Here is a 19,808-nt window from a genome sequence, read left to right on the forward strand (position 1 = left end):
TTGCATAGAGTTTCTTGTTCAACTCCCTGCTCAAGTCAAACGTTGATTGGCAAAATTGTAAATTGCTTGTGTGTGATATGTCCAGTGCCACTATTGAAAAAACGAATTACTGTCTTGGCTGCATTCTTTTTTATTCATCTTTTCTGTTGCTGGACACTAAAGTATGGCTGGCAAGAAGTCATATAGCTCTTAGTTTTGAAGTTGTGTTCTTTTAAACATGAGAGAAAAATTGACAAGTTTTGGAGAATCATTTCATTCAACCGCAGGAGATAATGACCAGCAGGAAAATCATGCACTCAAACTGGAAACACTCGGCTGAAAACAAAATACAAAATAGTAAAAGCTCTTCTTGCTGAAATTATGAGACACTCTGTTTCTGGTAAATTTGGCGGTCAAAATGAAGTGTGATTCAATGAAGTACAAACTCTGTGACCACTTTGGGGAAAAAGACTCACGTTTATGCTAATGCACACGGAGGCAATTCCATTGCTTGGTTCATAGTTCTGCAAAGAAGGGATTTTGCGCACAGTTCGTAGAACCTTCTACAAAGAAGGATATTTAGTAAGGGCGGACCATTAGATCTTGGGAGGGGGGGTGGTCAAAAACAGAAAAAAAAATTTTCAGAGCAGAAAGTTAGGGGAAAAAAATCTTCAAACTAGTTTGCAAAATAAAAAAAAATAAATAAGAAGACAAAGGCGTAAAAAAATCTGCAAAAGTCTTTAAAATTTTGAATTTTTTTTAGATTTTACTGACAGAAAGCAACTTTCTGTATTTTTTAGTACATCCTCCAGGCACATTTTTAATTTTAATTTATACATTTAGAGTGACTGTATCCCTTATACTGGAAGTTGTGATTATCTTATCTTTTCAGGACTTTTGTATTCTGATCACTTGAAAATTATGAAATTATAGAGCCTGTTTTCTACTTGTTTCCTGCGTACAAACCAAGCAGGTACACTAGGTAAAACATTGAAACTATGGTATGGTTGTCAAGACAGAAAGTTGTATTTGCCTTTTAAGATCAAGGTAAACAGATGCAGGCCACATCACTTTCATTTTTTTTCACAGCATTTTATTGCAATGATGAATGCAAGAATGGGTGAACAAGTAGGAACACGTCAATAATGATAAAACAACATCATTATGTATTATTTTGCTTTTAAAAGGCATTTCAATTCTTTTTTCTTAAAAAACAACCTCAAATACAACAGCAACACATGTTTTAACATTCAACAATACACTACGTAGAATGCCATCTATCCAACAAATCCCAACACAAAAACACACAAAAGGGTTGAACTTTGAAAGTTTCTCGATAGCAAATACTGAATAAATCTGCATGAATAATCGTTTTGTGTAGCAAATTTCAAAGAAATTGGACAAGCCCTTTCAGAGAATACAGATTTTTTGACCATGAATGGCATAAATTGCCCTAAAAAGACAAATATTGAAATTTCAACACATCTATACACATCCAATCAATTTGGACATGCTGCTACAGAGAAATAGATGTTTTGATCAAAAAAGGCAACAATTGCTCTAAAAACACAAATATGCAAATTTAACTATATTATTTAGCTTATTTTAGCTTCTCAGCTTGTCAAAATCAATTGTAAATCATGAGATATGCATGATGTTTGGTGGGGTGAATGTAGGCATTTCACCACGCAGTAGAAAGGGAAGCCAGGAAACCAAAATAGTCAATTTTCAAAACTATAGGAAGCTCCTGAGGAGCAAGAAGACCATGTTTCAGAGGAAGATGTGTAATCCGAAAAAATGCTCCCAAAGTGCCACAAATAACACCATTTTTATCTCTATTTTTCAAAAGCTCCAACAGCAGGAGGGGCGACAACCCCCCTCCTGACCTCCCCCCGCAAAAATACTCCCCAAGTGCCACCAAATAACACCATTTTAATCTCTATTTTTTCAAAAGCTCCAACGGCAGGAGGGGGACACCCCCTCCTGACCACCCCCCGCAAAAATACTCCCCAAGTGCCCCAAAAAACACCATTTTAATCTCTATTTTTCAAAAGCTCCAACAGCAGCAGGGGGACACCCCTCTCCTGACCTCCCCCCCCCCCCCCCCGTGACCGCTTGCGTGGCCGCTTGTGGTGCTTGGCACCACATCTTTGCCCTCTTTATCTTCAGACAGCGACGAACTAAAAAAAAATTATAAATCTGAAAATTTACTCTGAAAAAAAAAATTTGCACAGCTAATCTCAATTGGAAAAAAAAATTTCAGAAATTTACAATAGTAAAAAAAAAATTTCACAATTTCATTGTGACCACCACCCCCCTCCCAAGGTCTAATGGTCCATCCCTAACCTAAATGTATAATCGGAGGTTAATCCTGGGCAGGAGTTCTGCTGCTTTCAGACAGGTAATCTATGAATATCTTTACACATAGCAGACTGTGCTAACCCCCATTCAACTGCATTGTGCATGTTGCAGTACATGTACACCTGAGGGCGGTGTTGTCATTGACATCAGGGAAGAAGTAAACTCACGGTTTCTCCTATATAAGAGTCCACTCAGACAAATAACCCTGTTCGTAAGTAATGATAGGGAGGATATGATAGGATGGATAGTAAACTCTGAAAGTTCGTAAGTAAGCTTAGTTAAGACCGTAAGTTGATACCGGCGGTGTGTAGTTAGTTCTGAGAGTCTGGAAGTAAGTCCGTAAGTTGATAAAGGGAAATGCATCGTTAGTTCCGGAGGATGGTCAGTCCGTAAATTGAAACAGGGGATTGGGTGTATACTAGTGTATATGGTTAACTGCAATAATTATAGCCTTGGTGGGCTGGGCCGGGCGGCTTGGGCTTCTGTCGTGCGGCGATTGCGCGAGCCGCACGACGGAAGCCCAAGCCGCACGTCCCAGCTAGTACGCTAAATGGTTATAGCTGAAAGTTCGTCAGTAAGCTTAAGTAAATCCATAAGATAATACAGGAGGTGCATAGTTAACTCTGAAAATGTGTTATCAGGGGTACGTATAGGTCGCTCTGAAAGTAACCACTTCTTTAGTTGATACAAGGGGTGCATAGTGACCTCTGAAAGTTCGTCAGTAAGTACGTAAGTTGATACAGTGGGGCGCATAGTTAGATCTGCAAGTCTGGAGAAGGCAGGCATAAAAACTTTTCTCTTGACTGAAAGTTGATTGACAGCTTGTGAAGCTTTTGCATTTTGCATATATTAGCATATCATGGTCGGCAACATGGACTGTCATGCCCTTGTAGTGTTATACTGAACTGCCCGACGAGAAATCATTAGTTTATTACATTAGTCGTTAGATAATAACACTGCAAAGTTGACATGACAGTGCACCACATTGGTATTACTAATACTTTATATCAAAGGTAATGTCACCTGTTCCAATTTTGCCACAGTTACCATGGAAAGAAAATCTAACCAATCACAGGTTTTAAGCGGGTGGCCGCTTTTTAAAAACAGCGCCCTGGCATGGGCATTTTGAATACCAAGGAACGCCCCTTTGAATATTTAGATTACAGGTGACTGTATACCTTTAAGACATACATTGGGAGAATAATAGGAAAAGTGTCTATCTATGGAACAGAAATAATATTTGATGACTAAAGCTATTGTCTTTCGAAATTTTAGGATAAATGAAAACAAAAAATAGGCAAAAAAGCAGTTTGAGTTGTCAGCTTATATTACTTTTCTCTCATACAGATACAGTGGTGTGAAATTTCAATTCGTGGCCATAGCTTTATTAGTAGTCAAATATTTAGCAGATCACGTTGTCAGAAATGTGATATTATCGTGACCAGAGCAGCCTGTTACAAATCTTGGTCTAGGAAATTGACCATTAGCATGTGCTGCTGCACAAAAATAGAAAATATTATATCATCAAAAATTATGTGCTGACATATGGTGCATTAACATTACTACTAGGAAGACCCTTCAGTTTCATGGAGTTGAACTGTGTGTTAAAATTTACAAGTCACGTCAACCTTTTTACCTTTATCTCTTTAAAGAAGATTGGTCTATTTTCCTGCTTTCACAGTAAAAAAATCGATAATGCGGTAAAAGTGGCAAGATATATGATCGGAATCTAAGAATTCTGCTGCTTTACATCGATTTGGTAGACAACATAGGGGGCAACGGAATTACTCAAACATTTTGCGCTTGTCCTACTTTATTACCAAAATATGTTAATTAAATATCAATTTATTCACGGAAAATACATTTATTTTCTGCGGCTGAACACTTTCACATGTTTGAAGTGATATTTTTCGCACTTTTCTGTCGATTTTTATTCGTACCTAGCCCACTCTTCCACTGTCATTGTCTCTTTGTAGCCTTTGCTACAGATGTATTTTTTCAAGTCTCTGGGAAGGTCCAAAGCTGACAACGGTGACTTGTCAACGAGGCGGGACAGCCCAAGTGATCTCCTGATAACTTGCCGGCTCATGGGTTTCAGCGAAGCTGGCTGTATGCTTTTCGCAAGAAGTCGTTGTCTTAGCGGGGCCATGTGCGGATCCTGGAGTATGGCCGCCATGTATCCACGATGGTCGTAGACGCTGTGCTGAAAGCCTGTCATGTTGTTTATAAGGCAGCCGAAACCGACGAGCGACTCGATGTGGCGGTAAGTTAGGGGCGCTTCAGTCGGCGAGACGGTGAGCATCTCTGCCCCGTCAAGATATTCGTATAACGGCGTACGTCCTTTCTTGTTGACAGCATTTGGGTTGGCTCCGTTGCGGACCAGGTGTACAATAACATTGTCGTCTGGACCAAGGCGAGCTGCTAAATGCAAGGGAGTGTTACCGTGTCGATCCCGCCCGTTGACATTCACCCCTCTCTTCAGAAACCGTTGAGTCCAATACGATGCGTTGCGAGAATCACTAAAACCTCGGATCAAAAGGTGCAAAACATTTTCGCCGTCTGCCGTTTGCGCGAAACAGTCAGCTCCACATTCGATGAGATTGTCCATGGTGGACGAAGACCCAAAAAGTGCTGCCAAATGCAACGGCGTTTTGCCCTTGTTGTCTTTCAGTTCTAAATCAGCACCGTATTTCAGAAAGATTTCAGGACTGCCTGTGAAACTATACATCGCAGCATAGTGGAGGGGTGACCGACCAAGACTGTCTTCTTCCGTTCCTGCCATCATGTCCGCCCTGTACGCCCCAAGAAGTTCCAAGACCTTGCAAGATCGCCTGGCTAACTTTTTGAGTTTCCGATACGAATGCACATAAAGACGAAAGTAGTTTATATTTGTGACCAATTGATTGAGGGCAGTCTTTCCTTCATGGTCTAGGAGATTCGGATTCAATCCCTCCTCCAGTAAAATTTTCACGAACTTTTTGCACTTTTTCATTTTTCGACCTGTCCTGTAACGACTGAAAAGCAATTGAAGGGGTAACCTCGTCGAACAGTCATAACCGAAGGAATTCTCTGGAATGGCTGGACAGGGTTTCGGCGGCGATGTCTGTCTCCGCACGAAGTGGTTCCAGTCGATATTTTTACCTTTGGCGAAGAATTTCTTTACCTTTCTGTAGTTACCCTTTCCGATCATTTGCCACAAGTAATCTTCGTCATTTAGCATTTGTTCCTCTCGACTGGTTCGACCTCCCATACTTCTTACCTAGACCGGTCGTAACAAACTTAAAAAATTCTGATAAGGATATAACTTTTTATATCGATAGGAAACGGCGAACGGGTAGCTGTTCTATTATTCACATCGCGCTGTGTTCCAAAAGAACAAATACAGTGACGTCATCAAAACATTAAAGATTCTAAACTTTTCAGCCTCATCCCAACATAAATTTTTGCTTGCTATTTAGAACGTGTAGTTTATCAAATAATAGAAAAACTCTTGAATATACTTTCACTAGTTATTTAGTTTGTTTTAACCACAACCTGATCAAATAAACGCCAACAGAATGAAAAGCACGGTTATTTTATGGTGCAGTGACACCGGCTACACATGTGACCCGCGAATTGGAGGAAAGAAATGACGAACTTTGCGTGACCCGGGGTCAATGGCGGCGGTTTATTTGAAAGGAACTGCACAAATACCAACTACAAACTTCGTACCTGGACCCCTCTTCATGCTCTGATAGCATTGTTAGATCAACAAAGCAACATAACCTTAACAACGATCTGTTCACGCCTTCTGCTAATAATTCAAATGTTGGACAGCACGGAAAATCCCAACTTTTTCCACTTGTAATTTGCATCGAGACGACGTACACGTACTACAGGTACAGTACCGAGGTCTGGTTTGAAGTGCCACTGTATATTGTTATGATATGTGTACACGACATGTAGAAACGTGTTCCTTCCTGATCGTTTTTGAGCGTAGTCTAGAATCTTAAAGTGTGTATTCATCTCTGCTGTTAAGCTGTTCTTACATAGGTCCTGATCCTATCCTAACGACAGCTGAAGTTGCGACTGGAAAAAATTGGTAAGTAGGAAAGTACGTTGGAAAATTTCGCGTGTCTAGTGCACTGCTTGCTGCGGTTCCGTAGCCCTACCACTCCCTGGCTGGTTGTTGTTGTTCCCCACAACAACCAGCCAGAGAGTGGTAGGGCTACGGAACCGCAGCAAGTGCACACATGTGCTATACTACTAACTAGAGACGGCTTCCCGTGTGTATTCGAAAGCATGATAACACACATTGCAGGACTTGCCACAGGGTACAGGGGACAGTCCGCTGGGATGGGGAGGAAGATGTTTTTTGTGCAACGGACTACGTTTTTTGATTTATTAATTTTGACTATGATATTTCAAATAAAGAGTTCAACTCTACACCGTCTTACTGCTTTATTATTCCCGACAAGTCCTCATCTCCTCTCCAACTTGTGTATACACCTCTGTAATTGCTCCGAAATCATTGCCAACTTGCTAATCCGCTGTCGTTATCCCATCCCTGAGTATGCACTTTTGTAAGTCTTCTTTAGTAACTCAACCATTTGTGGTGTGTGTGTGTGTGTGTGGGGGGGGGGGGGGTAAGCCTAATTTATGAACCAGACGCATTTTCAATTTAATTTATTTATTTCTGGGCCGGCTTCTTTGTTTTTATTTTACAGGTTCTTTTTTTTGGTGATGGCTGTTTCTAACATGCCTATGATGACACAGATGCTTCTCTTTGGCAACGATGCTGCTCAGATAACCTATTCAGACGGCTCACAGTTGCAGCTTTCACCGTGTGGTGCTGCCTTTGTGCACACCAAACAGGTCAGACACACAGATCATCCACTGCAAGACTTACACAGGTATGTCTCCAGACTCAACACAGTCACTGCACCTAGCAGTGTTCTCCATAGCTGAGAAAGAAAAATGGGCATCTATTTACATAACAATGCACAATTTACATATTATTTTGTTGTGTCAATACATTCTTTTATAGGATAATTAACATATGAATAGTTGCTCTGAAAGCAGAGGGGAGGCATGCCCCTGAAAATTCCCTAGTTCTTTGGTATGACTGTGTAAAACATTAAAAACATATCCAGATCAAAACAAAAGTTGAACCAGTATTGCCCTTTGGCTTTCCAAGAAAAGACAAGATGTATGATTTATGGTATTCAAATGCTGTTGTCATTTTACCTTCTTTTCTCAGAGTGCAGCAGAGAACACAGTTTGTGACAAGTGAATTCAAAGGCAAGGTGCTGGAGGCCCTTGAATTCAGAAATCGATTTGCAGAGAGACCTTACATCTGTGCGGAGCTGCTTGATGAAAATGATATAGTGGTAGGTACATGCCAACTGCCATGGCTTTATCTGCCAATCATAACGGCATTTTGCTATGGATGGTCAGCAGAAGTATATCGCTAGGACTGCCCATTCTTGTCCATTCTTGTAAGAAAGTTGCAGTTTCATGTCGAAGACGCGGGTTCCCTTGGAAATGGCACCCAAAAATTTACATAAGATCAATTTTCACATGAATAGGATAGCAGTTTTGGATTCGGAGATGTATTGGAAGCCATCGATGCTGGTTTATTAAATAAATTGTGCCTTTTTGTGAGGGAAATCTGTCTCTGAACTCCGATACATGCATATAGCGGCCATTCTGTTTCCCAACTTCTTACTTTTCTCATCGTACCGCACAGTGGCCATCATGTATCATTGCAGAAGCATATGTGCATGAACAGACGCTCCGTCTGCAACTGTATTGATTAGAACATCACTGGATGTATGAAACGTGGTTTTTGTAGAAAGAACAAAAAACTGAGAATTCTGAAAGTGGGTGAGAATTTAAACTAAAAGGCTTCAGAAAATAAAAAAAAATGTCCTTTTTTGTGTTTTTCATCACAGAATGTGCACAGTGATGTTGATCACTTCCGATGGCCGGTGGAGGCTGATCCTGGTTCAGTGAAAGTCCATCAGGATGGCTCAGTGTGTGTCACTGCAATGGACGGCCATGCCAGTCTGACTCTAGCTCCACAACAACAAGAATTCACTGTGAAGTACCTGGCCAAAGTCGGCGCTATACTTACGAGGGATGCAGGAAGTACTCATGGAAGAATTCCAATGGGAAGAGCAAACCGTTTCCTTGATGCAGACATGGAAATGGACGGTAGCTTCACTGGTATGCTTCAAAATCAGTTGTCCAAGAGATGTAAGGATGAGGGGTTGCCAGGCAACAAAGGCAAGGCTGATGCTGAAGATGAGGGTACACGCAGTGATAAGCAGAACAAAAGTGAGCAAAACAAATCACCAAAGATATTCTATTACTGGATGATTCAACACTTTTCAGTCGCAGCATGTCCAAGACGATGGGAACATGCCTTGAAATTAGTATCAAGCGTGTTACCAGGCAACAATGCAAATGAAGTTAATGCAGACGGCATGCAGATAAACAGCAGTGATGACTCACAAGGGAATCAAGAAAAGATGAGTGTTTCAAAAGAGAGGGAGAAACGGTCTACAGGAGGCAAAGTCATCACTTCTTTGCCGCCAACAACTCTGACCCTGAGCTGCCGTGCATCTCATTTGCATAAGTGGAACAGTGTTCCCCCTCCAGGTATTAGCGTTCTGGATGATGTTTACAATGTGCGGCAAGAGAAGCTGAAAATAATCTATGTGGACGGTGTGGTTTACAGGTATGCTGACTTGCATTGCTGTTAACTGTGAACTTTCTTTTTTTCCCGTTTTGCCTCATATTTTGGGGATGTGGCTGAACATGAACATGTAGTGTAGCAGTTTTGACTGCCGACGTCTCAAAGTTTGATGGGTGTAGATATACCGTAATTTGTGAATATGAATCCTATCAAGAATTACTGAATTTGATGACAAGGGATAAAAGTAGTTAATCTTTCAACGCTGGTGAACTTTCCACACAAAGGTTTATTTCTGTACATGGTTACAACGTCAGGGTTGACAACAGTTTGCATTGCGCAAATGATCTGCTACTATCACACACAGGTTAAACTGGGCTGTACCACCTTCAATTGAAGTTTGCCCAGGGGATGGCTCTATGATACGATCAAAAGGACCCACCGGATGTTTCTTCAGGCACTATCGTTACACAAACTCAGCAGTGGAGGAGAGGGTGTACTCCACTGAAAATCCACCCCCTGACACGGCAAGACTGCAATACTCCATCAGGAATCTCATTAACCAGGCATCCAGGTTTGATTTCAAATTTCTCTGACTTTTGTATGGTAGACTTCCCCAGAGTATGGAGATAGAAGTATGTTTTGCTAGAGTTTAGGTCTTTTTTTTTCAATGCAATTAAGTCAAATACAGAACAATTTGTAGGGATAAATTTCTATACTGCTTACAACCTACCAGTGATCCTATTGGTTTATACATGCTGTCTACCCCTTTGAGTGCTGTAATTATTCCCTCCAAATCTTAGTGCGACATTTTACCAATTTTTATGAATCTTTCTGTAATGATTTTGGTAATTTTGGATCAAATGGACATAAGGTTTCATTTGCTACAGTTTTTCATAAAAATTTTGGATAAAACCTGTAACGTCATCTAGATATGAAGAAAAAATGGTTTGCGTGGTATTTTATGAAGGCGACAAAAATTGACTGACAGTCAAAGGGTTAAAGAATCTCAGAAATCAGTTATCTGCCATATTACAGTCACATTGCAGATGAATGGCTTGCAATATAGGGAAGTACAGCTGTAATTATGTGTTTGTTTTCAATCATATTTTTGTTCTTAGCAAAGAAATAATGTATTTTTCAGGCTGTATTACCACATGACACATCAAAGTTTTGCCATCATTGAAACAGAATCCACATGCTGTTGGAAGGTGAGTTTGACATACTACCGTAAAAGAGACAAAAACAATGCAAAAGTCATGGAAATTTTGGCTCTACAATGAATCTTTCACATAGGATACTATCAGATAATTACAGTATATCTACTAGACTAGATACTGTTTGTATTTCATGGTGGCTTCTAAGTGACCATGGCTTGAAGAATCACCGATCTTCAATGAAGTATAGATCACCTGCCCTATAATAGTGTATGTGTTAGAATACCTGTTTCTTTTATTCTTGTTGCCGATTGTTATGTTTTTTGATTTGTGGATGTTGTAGTCAATGTAGAGCAAGCTGTGTATTTACTTCAGAGTCTGACAAAGACTGGATATTCTGTGAACTAGTTCATCATTCCCTGGTATATACGCTTTCCGATATAACAGTTATCGTTTCGGATTTTACAGGTCAAACCAACCCTCATACAACCGACTGTACCCTCGCCAGCATCATTGCTAGAAGAGACTCAGGTACCAGAGCTGGGCCGCTTTTCTGCCTTCACTGATGGCAGGGTCAGAATTGTGTTTGCTGACAGGACCATGCTGGACATGAAGTGGGATTTCACCAAAAGACTAAAGAAACAAGATGCAGATAACTCTGGTTTTCTAGACGAAGTGAGTAGAATAACATTAGTCTTGACATACACTGCTAGATCTTTGGTACATACCCTTGCCGACACTCAGATTATAACCAGCTGCCTTTTTGGATCTGCTTTCATCTCGTCTCCTGAAATTTATTCTCTTTTTGATTTGATTTTTAGGTTAGGATTTGCCTTGAAATTGTAAGACTTACTCTTTTGCTAAAACTCCATAGAATGTGAAAGTTTGAGAGTCCAAATGTCTGTTCCCAAGGTGCATGGTATCTGAATTGTTATGTAGGCTTGATGTTGGTATCATGAATTTACACTAAATAGGATATTGGTTAATAAGTTTAACGAAGAAAATCTCTTCAAGAAAAATTAAAGTCTAGTAAGAATAGGCAAGTAAAGTCTGGTGACGATTATTTATATTCTGCCATAGAGGGCGCTATCACAAAATGTGACTTAGGACAGAAAAAATAGGAAAGTGTATCAGAGTCTGACTTTAAGCAAAGCATGCATTCTCCTGAATAACAGCTGTGTGACATACTTACTTAATGCAGCTCAATTAACTGCAGGTCTGTGATATAGAAAATGATCCACCTCATCCATCACTGAGTCTACCCAAGATCAGAGCTCATCAAACAGTTCCCAATGGCGCCTGTCGTCTCTTACTTCCCAATGGGCAGTATCAGTTAGTTAGTCTTCACCAGCCCTGTGGCTTCTACAGGTGAGCATTCATATTAACTTTGTCGCCTTTTTAACCTGCAATGTGGCCTTTTTGTTGAGACAGAAAGACATCCAGACGCCAAAGAAAACTTGGTAGTCTAATCATGCATGGTTTCTCAATGTGACAATTAAAAAAAAATTTCAAATTTGATGATCTACATGTTGTACCTGTTTGGTGAAAAAGATATTTTTGAAAAATTTCCCTCATCTTCTAACAAAATGTTCTAAGCTTAAACGAAAGACACCTTGAATGACAAGGTTGATGCCAGTATTTATGAATGCGATGAAAAGAAACAAAATAATTATGAAAATCGTTGTCCAATGAAAGAGTCTTTAGTTGCATGTCAGAAAAATTAAAAAGAATGTAGAAACCTTAACATTTAAAGCTTGACATAATCTGAGGTCTGTTATAAAAAAAAAAGATTTTTTTACAATAACTGAATTTACAGGTCACACTTAAAGGGACCTTTCGACTGATGCAGTAAGTTGTGTCAAGTTTCCTCAGAGGGATTTGTTAAAACTTTGCATCAGAATTCAGATAGTGTCAACGGAATTTACCCAAAGTAAAACGGACATGAGATAATTATCATGTACACCTTTGTGAGAAATGCTTACTCCCATTTGAATTGTTCAGGCAGGCTGTACATTCACGAATGCATTTGTTCATTTATCATCTTACAGTCCTGTGAATAAAATTCAAACACAAAAAAATTAACCCTAACAAGTAAATAATCGTTTGCCTGTGTTACAGTACGAGTAGCGCTTGTGAAAATCTGTAAGCATGTTCCAACCAGTATATTTGAATTGATATTGATGGGAACTTACTTTCTTCCATTTGAGTGTGTGTATACAAGTTACTGGAAACTGAAGACATGGCACAAAAGATGTATCATTCCCCTGAGTCACTGATAACAACATTTTCAGTATATGAACACACGAGGAAAAAACTCTGTTGATTAATGAAATAATTTCTCCTTTCCCCATTCCTATTAAAAGGTATGTTTCAGTGGCTATGGAATGGGCAGCCTGGGTGAATAGCTCACCAAATGAGCGATTAGATTTCTATCAAGGCAGGGTCACTGAGTTCAACAAGGCAAGGTAAGGCTATTCAAGGTTAGAACTGGACTAACCTGTGATGTTCTCAGTTTCTACACAGACTGGTGCAACCTCAGACTAGATGCATGAAATATACGTAACTAAGGTAGTGAATTGACTTGTCAAAGAATAAGTCCTGTTGTGGTCTGACACGCAAAAATATAGCCAATAGTGTGCTCTTTCCCAACTCTTTGTAGTTTTCTTGATCGATTTTACCAAGACAGCTCATCTTTGGAAAGTTCAAATTTCATTCAGTCACTGTGCATATGTAGCAACAGGGACCTCATCTAACAGAGATTTTTGTTTTTGAACAGGGCTGTCAATGCAGAGCTAAAGAAGATTGAAACATTTAACTGTATCCTTAATATAGTAATCTCCACAAATCAATTTTACACTTCGTAGACTGATTAACATAATATTTCATTATTATACATCCACAGAACAAAAGAATGTTCTAAAAAAGCTGTGCAGAATATGAGGTCCCTAACATTGACTGTTTCCAGGCCCCCAACTGCATAGCGTTCTACAAGGCCTCTGTACGTTCAAGTTTAGACAGTTGGACGATTGCCAGAATGTGTATCGCACTCACAATGTGTAGGTGCAGTGTCAGAAATGTATCAAAGATTGCATTCTATACTTGTGCTATATATTGGAAGAAAAACTGCTGACATTGCACAAAAAAAAGGGTCACTACCACTCATTCCATTTGACGTCCCATTTATGAATGTATGATGTATAATAATGAGGTTATCACAAAAATACCACAAAGGACGCACAAGGACATTAGCGCTGCACCTCACCCTCTGTGACAATTTGCACACCAACCAATTTGTTTATGTTGTATTCAAAGTTGTTATGAAATATGCATCCTAAGCCTTGGTTATAATTCTAAGTGCTCTTTATGTACTGGAATGTTTGTCCAAATCTTAGCTTTCCATAGGCTAGTATAATTTTCCGAACAGTTTCTCGTGAAAGGTACACTCGGTAGTAAAGAGTAAATGGCATGCACAGAATTTGCCTGTCTCTCTGAGATACAAATTTTTAGTCATCCATTATCCAGTGGACCAGTTACATTTCCTGGCATTATGGAAATTCCGTCGAGTGTGGTTTAAAGGAGCCAACCATAGAGTTTTTTATCTTTGAAGCCATGCAATAAGTGTGCCTCTAAAACTTTACAGTAGTACTATGCATGTTATGTGAGTAAATATGGCCGTCACACTTCCTTAAACATCTATGGATATATGCAATTTGCTGTGTCCAGGTAACTTGTAACAACTATTATTGAAGCTAGATATTGATTATGATGTAGAATTACTGATAGATTTGATAGTAAATGTTATGGTCAAATACCAGAATGTCCTTGACAGACTTTCCCTAGATCTTTTGGAAAATACGCACATTCCCTCAAGACATAACCTAGGACCACTGCCTGGATCACAGATTGACAGCAGTAAATCTCATGGTGGCATTGAAGCAATACCAGGACCCAGAGTTGGACCAGCAATGATCCAGGAAGTCTTGAAAAGAACCTCACAGACTATCAATGACATCAGCAGCATTTTGGACAAAAAGTAACTGATGTGGAAAGAAATCAAGATTTGGAAATTGATGCCAACAACACAGCAGTCATTTTTCATTGATTTATCACTGCCAGGTGTTTATTACTGAATGAAGGATAATTCTTTGAATCAATGAAAGCGTTGAAAACTGCCCATTGTCAAGAAAACAATGATGATGACAATGACCTTTTTTGTGAGAATTCAAATACACTTAAATTATGATGATGATCAATAGAGATATATGATCCGTTGGGTGATGGTCAGCATTTATGGTTCAATGTAAATTTTGAACCATCATGACACTGTACATGTACCGATTGCATTGTGCATGAACACAAGAAATAAACTACCAAAGAAACTTTGATACTCTGCTTTGATGTTGTGTGTGTGTTATATTTGGTGGACTTTTCTGATGGTTAGTCAGTCATTATTATTTGGAGTAATATGCACACAAGAGTTATGTACATCGTTCACTAGCTTAAACCAAAGAGCCAGTACAGTATTTCATCTTCAAAATATTCTCATTATTGTCAATCAATCTTCATTTACCAATTTCATTGAGATTAAGAACTAATACCACTGGCTAGACCTGCAACAATTATACAGTAGGAATTAACATGGTGTTGTATCATTTGTACACATTGATGTTTTGTTGCAGAGGTCACAAGTTATACTAAAGCCAACTTCCTATCTACTTAAATATTCTTCAAAATATGTAGTTAATGTCATTTAAAAGGGATCAACTATTCATCTATTTTGATCAGTAATTTCCCTTGAAATTTTTCCCCATGATGACGATGATTCAGTGTGTACATTTGAAATCATCCATTAAACTGGCCAAGTATATGTAAATGACAATTTACCTCTTATTTGTAAATAATCTACTCTATTACAATCAGCTCCAGCTCCATTAGAAAACGTTCCTTGGCATCAAAATCATGGGATCCAACATTGGATGGGAATGGAAGATCTGGAGAAATATTCAACAATCCACTTCACACAGGAAACAAACTGGGTTAACCCTTTGAGTGCCAAAGTCAATTTTACCAGTCGCCTTCCTAAACTATACCTGAGTCAGTTTTTTTTCAGATTTTGCCAAAATTTTGATAAACAAATGTAGCTAATGAAATGTGATGTCAATTTGGTCCAAAATTATCAAAAAAGCACACAAAAATTCATTAAAATTAGCAAAAGTTTTAAAATTTTTGTGGGATAAATTACAGCACTCAAAGGATAAAATTAGCAGAATAACTGTTAGAGAAAAACAACATCACAGAATACCATAATATAGTGGTCTGAAAAGATTCCCTTTTTTATTTGCTTGTGAGCATGTTATATTAACATTATGACACACAGAGCTGATTAGTTTGCCAGGAAATCAAGAATTACATTTTAAGAGGAATAACATTGCATTGTCTAATACAAGATGACAGGCTGGGTAATAAATTACAATGTCATCGATTAATCACTCTGTGCTAGGCAAATATGAAACAACAAAATGATTGGCTTCCAATAAACTGTCTCAAACGGTCAATTTCGACTGGTCACTACTCAAGCTACATGCTGTCTCACACCAGGTGCTGTGGTATCCTTGTATATACGCGACACCATATTGTTTGAATATTTCCGCACCTTCTCGAGCAGTACTATCCACACACTACATGTACATATGAAACTTAACATTAAATGCACTGCCAAAGGGTGATTTTGCTTTTTTTCACTCAGATCATGCTCAGATCAAGTGTTCTTTATGGGAGACTGGTGTTTCAAATGTAAATTTGAAGTGTAAACCAAAATATGAAAGTTATTTCATATTTGTGCACATCACAGTTCCTGTTGATATGTGAATTTCATCAGCGTAACATAGAGATGCAAGCAACTGGCTCTTTCAGCAATTAACTTGAGTAAGATTTTTCCCAGTACGTGTTTCACTCTGAACCCTTTCAGTTCCAAGCATTGGCGCAAACCATCTCTGATAATCAATGAGTGGATGGACTGTTACATTGCTATACAGGGCGAGAAGGTCAAACAGCTACCTCTCTCCAAAAAAATAAGATGTGACAGATCAAATAATACAAATACTTTTTGTTAAAGTTGGTTTTCATAATGCCTAACATTTCGCCTTGGATGTGTCTAAGTGGGCCTCACATGGATATAACTTTACCCTTTTTGACCAAACAAGGTATGGCTTTGCCCGGTTACTTTCAATGACGCTGTTGTACCAATACACATGGTATGAGGAGGCAAATGGGTTATCCTGATCAGAGAATGAAAGATTTTATGTGCAGCCACTTGTGAGGTTGTTGCTGATTGGCAACTTGGAAATAATTCCTTAATCAAGTTGATGACACAAAGCCAACACACTACAATCTTCCAAGACGCTGCACATCAGCCAAACAAAAGCAGAATTGAACTCAAATTATGCAGGTATTTTTGAGATGGTGCAGCCATAGAAGTGTACACACCATCCCAAATTGTGAGTTACCCAGATTACATTCTGAGATGAAACCATAAAACAGCATGGTACAGATTATAGCTGCCTCAGTACAGTCACAGCAAAGATTTTTCTAGCTTCAACACATGGAGCAGTGAGGAACTGCTAGTACACACAAACACACACCAGATCACAGGGATACTTGCAAACCGTCCCACACTAGTTGTAAAACACCAGAACACAACTATAAATACAGTCTCTACTATAACATACACTTTTTCAAAAGTCTGCGTAGCTTTCTTGTCAACACGGGATATACATAAAACTATTTCTACAAAACAGAAAGTGCTTTGGTACAATTTAAACCCCACTACTGACTCTCTCTGTTCTTCTATTATCAAAGTGTATGAAATATCAAATCTCTCTAACAAATCCAACATTTCTATCCTGGAAAAAACAAATCGAGAAATATTACACACATAAAGAGAAAGACAATCACTGAATACTGGCTTGGTTTGGGTTTGTTTGCACAAACTTCAACAAGGTTCATCATATCTCTGATTGCTACAAGTTTTTATGTACATTGAATTCCATGAAAAAAATTTGCAACAAATCTGCAACATTTGAAAATGAAGTTTTCCCTGGAAGATGGTACTTTTCATGCGTGTGCAGTTATTTGGTCACTGTGAGATCTCACAAGAAATTTTTATAACATTGTAAAAAGAAGTATGCTATATGTGCTGCACAGTGCACTGACTTTATTATAGAATGTGTCCCATGGACAGATATCCTCAATCTTTTACAAAACCTTACTGCCTACCACTTGAACTGGCTCATTTTGAAGCTCTTGGAGTAGATAGAGTTTTCAGCATTTAATTTTTGTGAAAATAAAAATTGAATTTTTCCAAAAAGAGTTAGGTCAGGTCATGGTAGCCATTTTGAATTTCAAACGGCAGTAAATCTTAGGTAATTTATTTTTTATTTCTAAAATTCAAAAATTTGCGTGGTGACCCCTGTAACTTTTATTCTTGAATTTGAAAGTGAATAGTTTAAAAGTTTCTTAAAGGAAAGTTTGAGCAAATGTTTGAGCCTTTCAGTTTTTCAGGCACACACATACCTTGAAAGATAATTAGAATTGAGTTGGGTGCTGTGTTGTAGAAGTCCAAGCATGTCTGTCTGAATGACTGATCACAACCTAATGCAAACACTGGGCCAAACCATTTACAGAAATGGGTAAACTTAGGTGGTGAGGGATGGTGCTAGATGTAAATTTTGATGACCAATATTTGCTGAGTGAAGAATCCTGGGAGTTTTGTTCTCCTGTTTCCTGAACTTAATCCAGCTAATCTTATCAATTTTACTCAACAAAATTTGCAAATTTACTATTTGAGCCATGTAAAATATAATGTTTAGATAAAGTCCCTTTTGGGATTTTTAACTAATACTTCAATGGATCATAAGTTCCAATTTTATAGCTATCTCAGTCAAGCCATTTCAATTCAATTCAATCTCAAATTATTTGAAATAAATTTAAAATTTAGCAAATTGCATTTTAATGTCAAAAGCCATCTGCAGATGCAAAACTCAATTCTAACCAATTTCCTATAAACAGATCTTTGTTTTACATGTAGTGTTTTTGGATGCCTTTTCAAGTTCAAATACATCGGGCTTTCCTTCTGAGTGACACAAGACTTTAGGAATCACCAGATGTTGACCCCTTCACCTCTGTGAGAAATGTTTACTCCATAACACTTTCAATGTGACCAAAATACATCACTATTCACATTCAAAAAACCATATTGTCTTCCGTATGTGAATAATACGCAACATCAACATTCATATTTTTAAATCTCTTGAACTGAAGCAAAAAAGTTCAATACTCCAAAATATTGGGACTGTAAGATGACCAGACAACAGCATGCATTATGGCACCACAACCATCATTTCTAAATAATCAGAAAATCTAGAAAAAGACAAAACCCATGTCCTCATTTACAACATTCTGAATTTAACTACATCTTGCTGAATTACGATTTAATCAAGTTCACACTTGACGTTTTTTTGCTAGACTAAGAAAAATTAAGATTTCTGTTTTCAAAAAAAAGTAAATATGAATGTACATTATTACATTGGCTTCAAAGTATCTGCTTATAAACTTACTATCTTTCTAGCTCTGCTATGTTTTCTTCACTACTTTATGTCAAAAAATACGCTATCTCTAAAACGGTACTGCTTAAACAGCCTGTGTCACCCCCTACATGCTATAGAATGGTCAAACCCTGTGCACGGAGTAACTAAGGGTGATCCAAAGAGTCTGGGCAGAGATGGGAAGAGAGGTGTCATATTATGGGATGTATTCAATTCTCAGTAACCCGTACAATGAACTTGTGAGTAATGTACTACTTCAAAACACCTCTATTTTAAAAAAATCTTGATTTTTCGATGATTCCATCAAGAAATAAAATGCAGCTAACAATCAAGTTTTCTGCTAAAATTTTACAACCACACAGACGTCAATATGTATTAGGTACATGTTGGCAAAAAAATAGTTTGAATTTTCTCTCTCTCTCTCAGTATCTTTTGAGTTTTGTTGTTCTATGCGGTGGGTGTGAGTTCACGTATCTGTTTTATCAAATAGGCCTTTTCATCATTGAATTGGTCGTCCTCTGTCCTGTCGTTGTGGAACTGGCTCAGGAAGTCAACCAGTTTCTCTTTGTTCTTCAAGAGGATGTCCAGGATTGGCTGGCTCTTGTTGGGATTTGCTACAAATACCTATCAATCAATCAATCAAATCAATCAATCAATCAATCAACCAATCATAGTCAAGTCAGGAACAAGGAATCCATGGGATAAAAATCAAGCGATGAATCGTCAGTTTTAAATTTCATCTGTTGTATAATGCATATTTGTATGTTTTTGATCCAAGGCAAGAGTTAAACTTGCATAGTCCTAATATTGGAAATCTTTGACAGGAACAGGAAGTAAAGAGCTACAGACCTAGTGTAGATTCTGACGACAGCCACGCAATTACTTGTACTTGTGAAATACCTTACAGCATCACTTATCTACATGTACATAATTTGTCTCTGCACGTTTTTGAAGTCAATTTAAATATCGTCTACCAGTGGCAGATTCTCAAAGACATGAATCAAGAATACAGTCCTTATGGCGTCAACATTG

At 38.4% G+C, this 19,808-nt stretch overlaps 2 protein-coding genes across 2 annotated transcripts in view; one reads left to right on the forward strand and one right to left on the reverse strand.

Annotated features, from left to right (window-relative positions):
- The first annotated feature begins 5,980 nt into the window (after positions 1-5,980).
- Positions 5,981-14,565, forward strand: LOC139119320 (uncharacterized protein C5orf34 homolog). Its single transcript, XM_070683082.1, has 11 exons — positions 5,981-6,421; positions 7,047-7,232; positions 7,580-7,709; positions 8,274-9,061; positions 9,384-9,590; positions 10,161-10,227; positions 10,642-10,848; positions 11,390-11,541; positions 12,537-12,638; positions 12,950-12,990; positions 14,014-14,565. Exons 2-11 carry the CDS (start codon positions 7,063-7,065, stop codon positions 14,208-14,210), a joined length of 2,061 nt encoding a protein of 686 aa, XP_070539183.1. The 5' UTR covers positions 5,981-6,421; positions 7,047-7,062; the 3' UTR covers positions 14,211-14,565.
- A 917-nt stretch (positions 14,566-15,482) lies between these two features.
- LOC139119323 (calcium-binding protein 39-like) overlaps positions 15,483-19,808 on the reverse strand; it is a 50,855-nt gene continuing 46,529 nt past the window's right edge. Inside the window, exon 8 of the mRNA XM_070683085.1 lies at positions 15,483-19,400. Coding sequence (XP_070539186.1) covers positions 19,224-19,400 — 177 coding nt within the window. The 3' untranslated portion in view covers positions 15,483-19,223. The remainder of the gene's footprint in view (positions 19,401-19,808) is intronic.

Source organism: Ptychodera flava, chromosome 19 (genome assembly GCF_041260155.1).
Source record: "Ptychodera flava strain L36383 chromosome 19, AS_Pfla_20210202, whole genome shotgun sequence".
NCBI lineage: Eukaryota > Metazoa > Hemichordata > Enteropneusta > Ptychoderidae > Ptychodera > Ptychodera flava.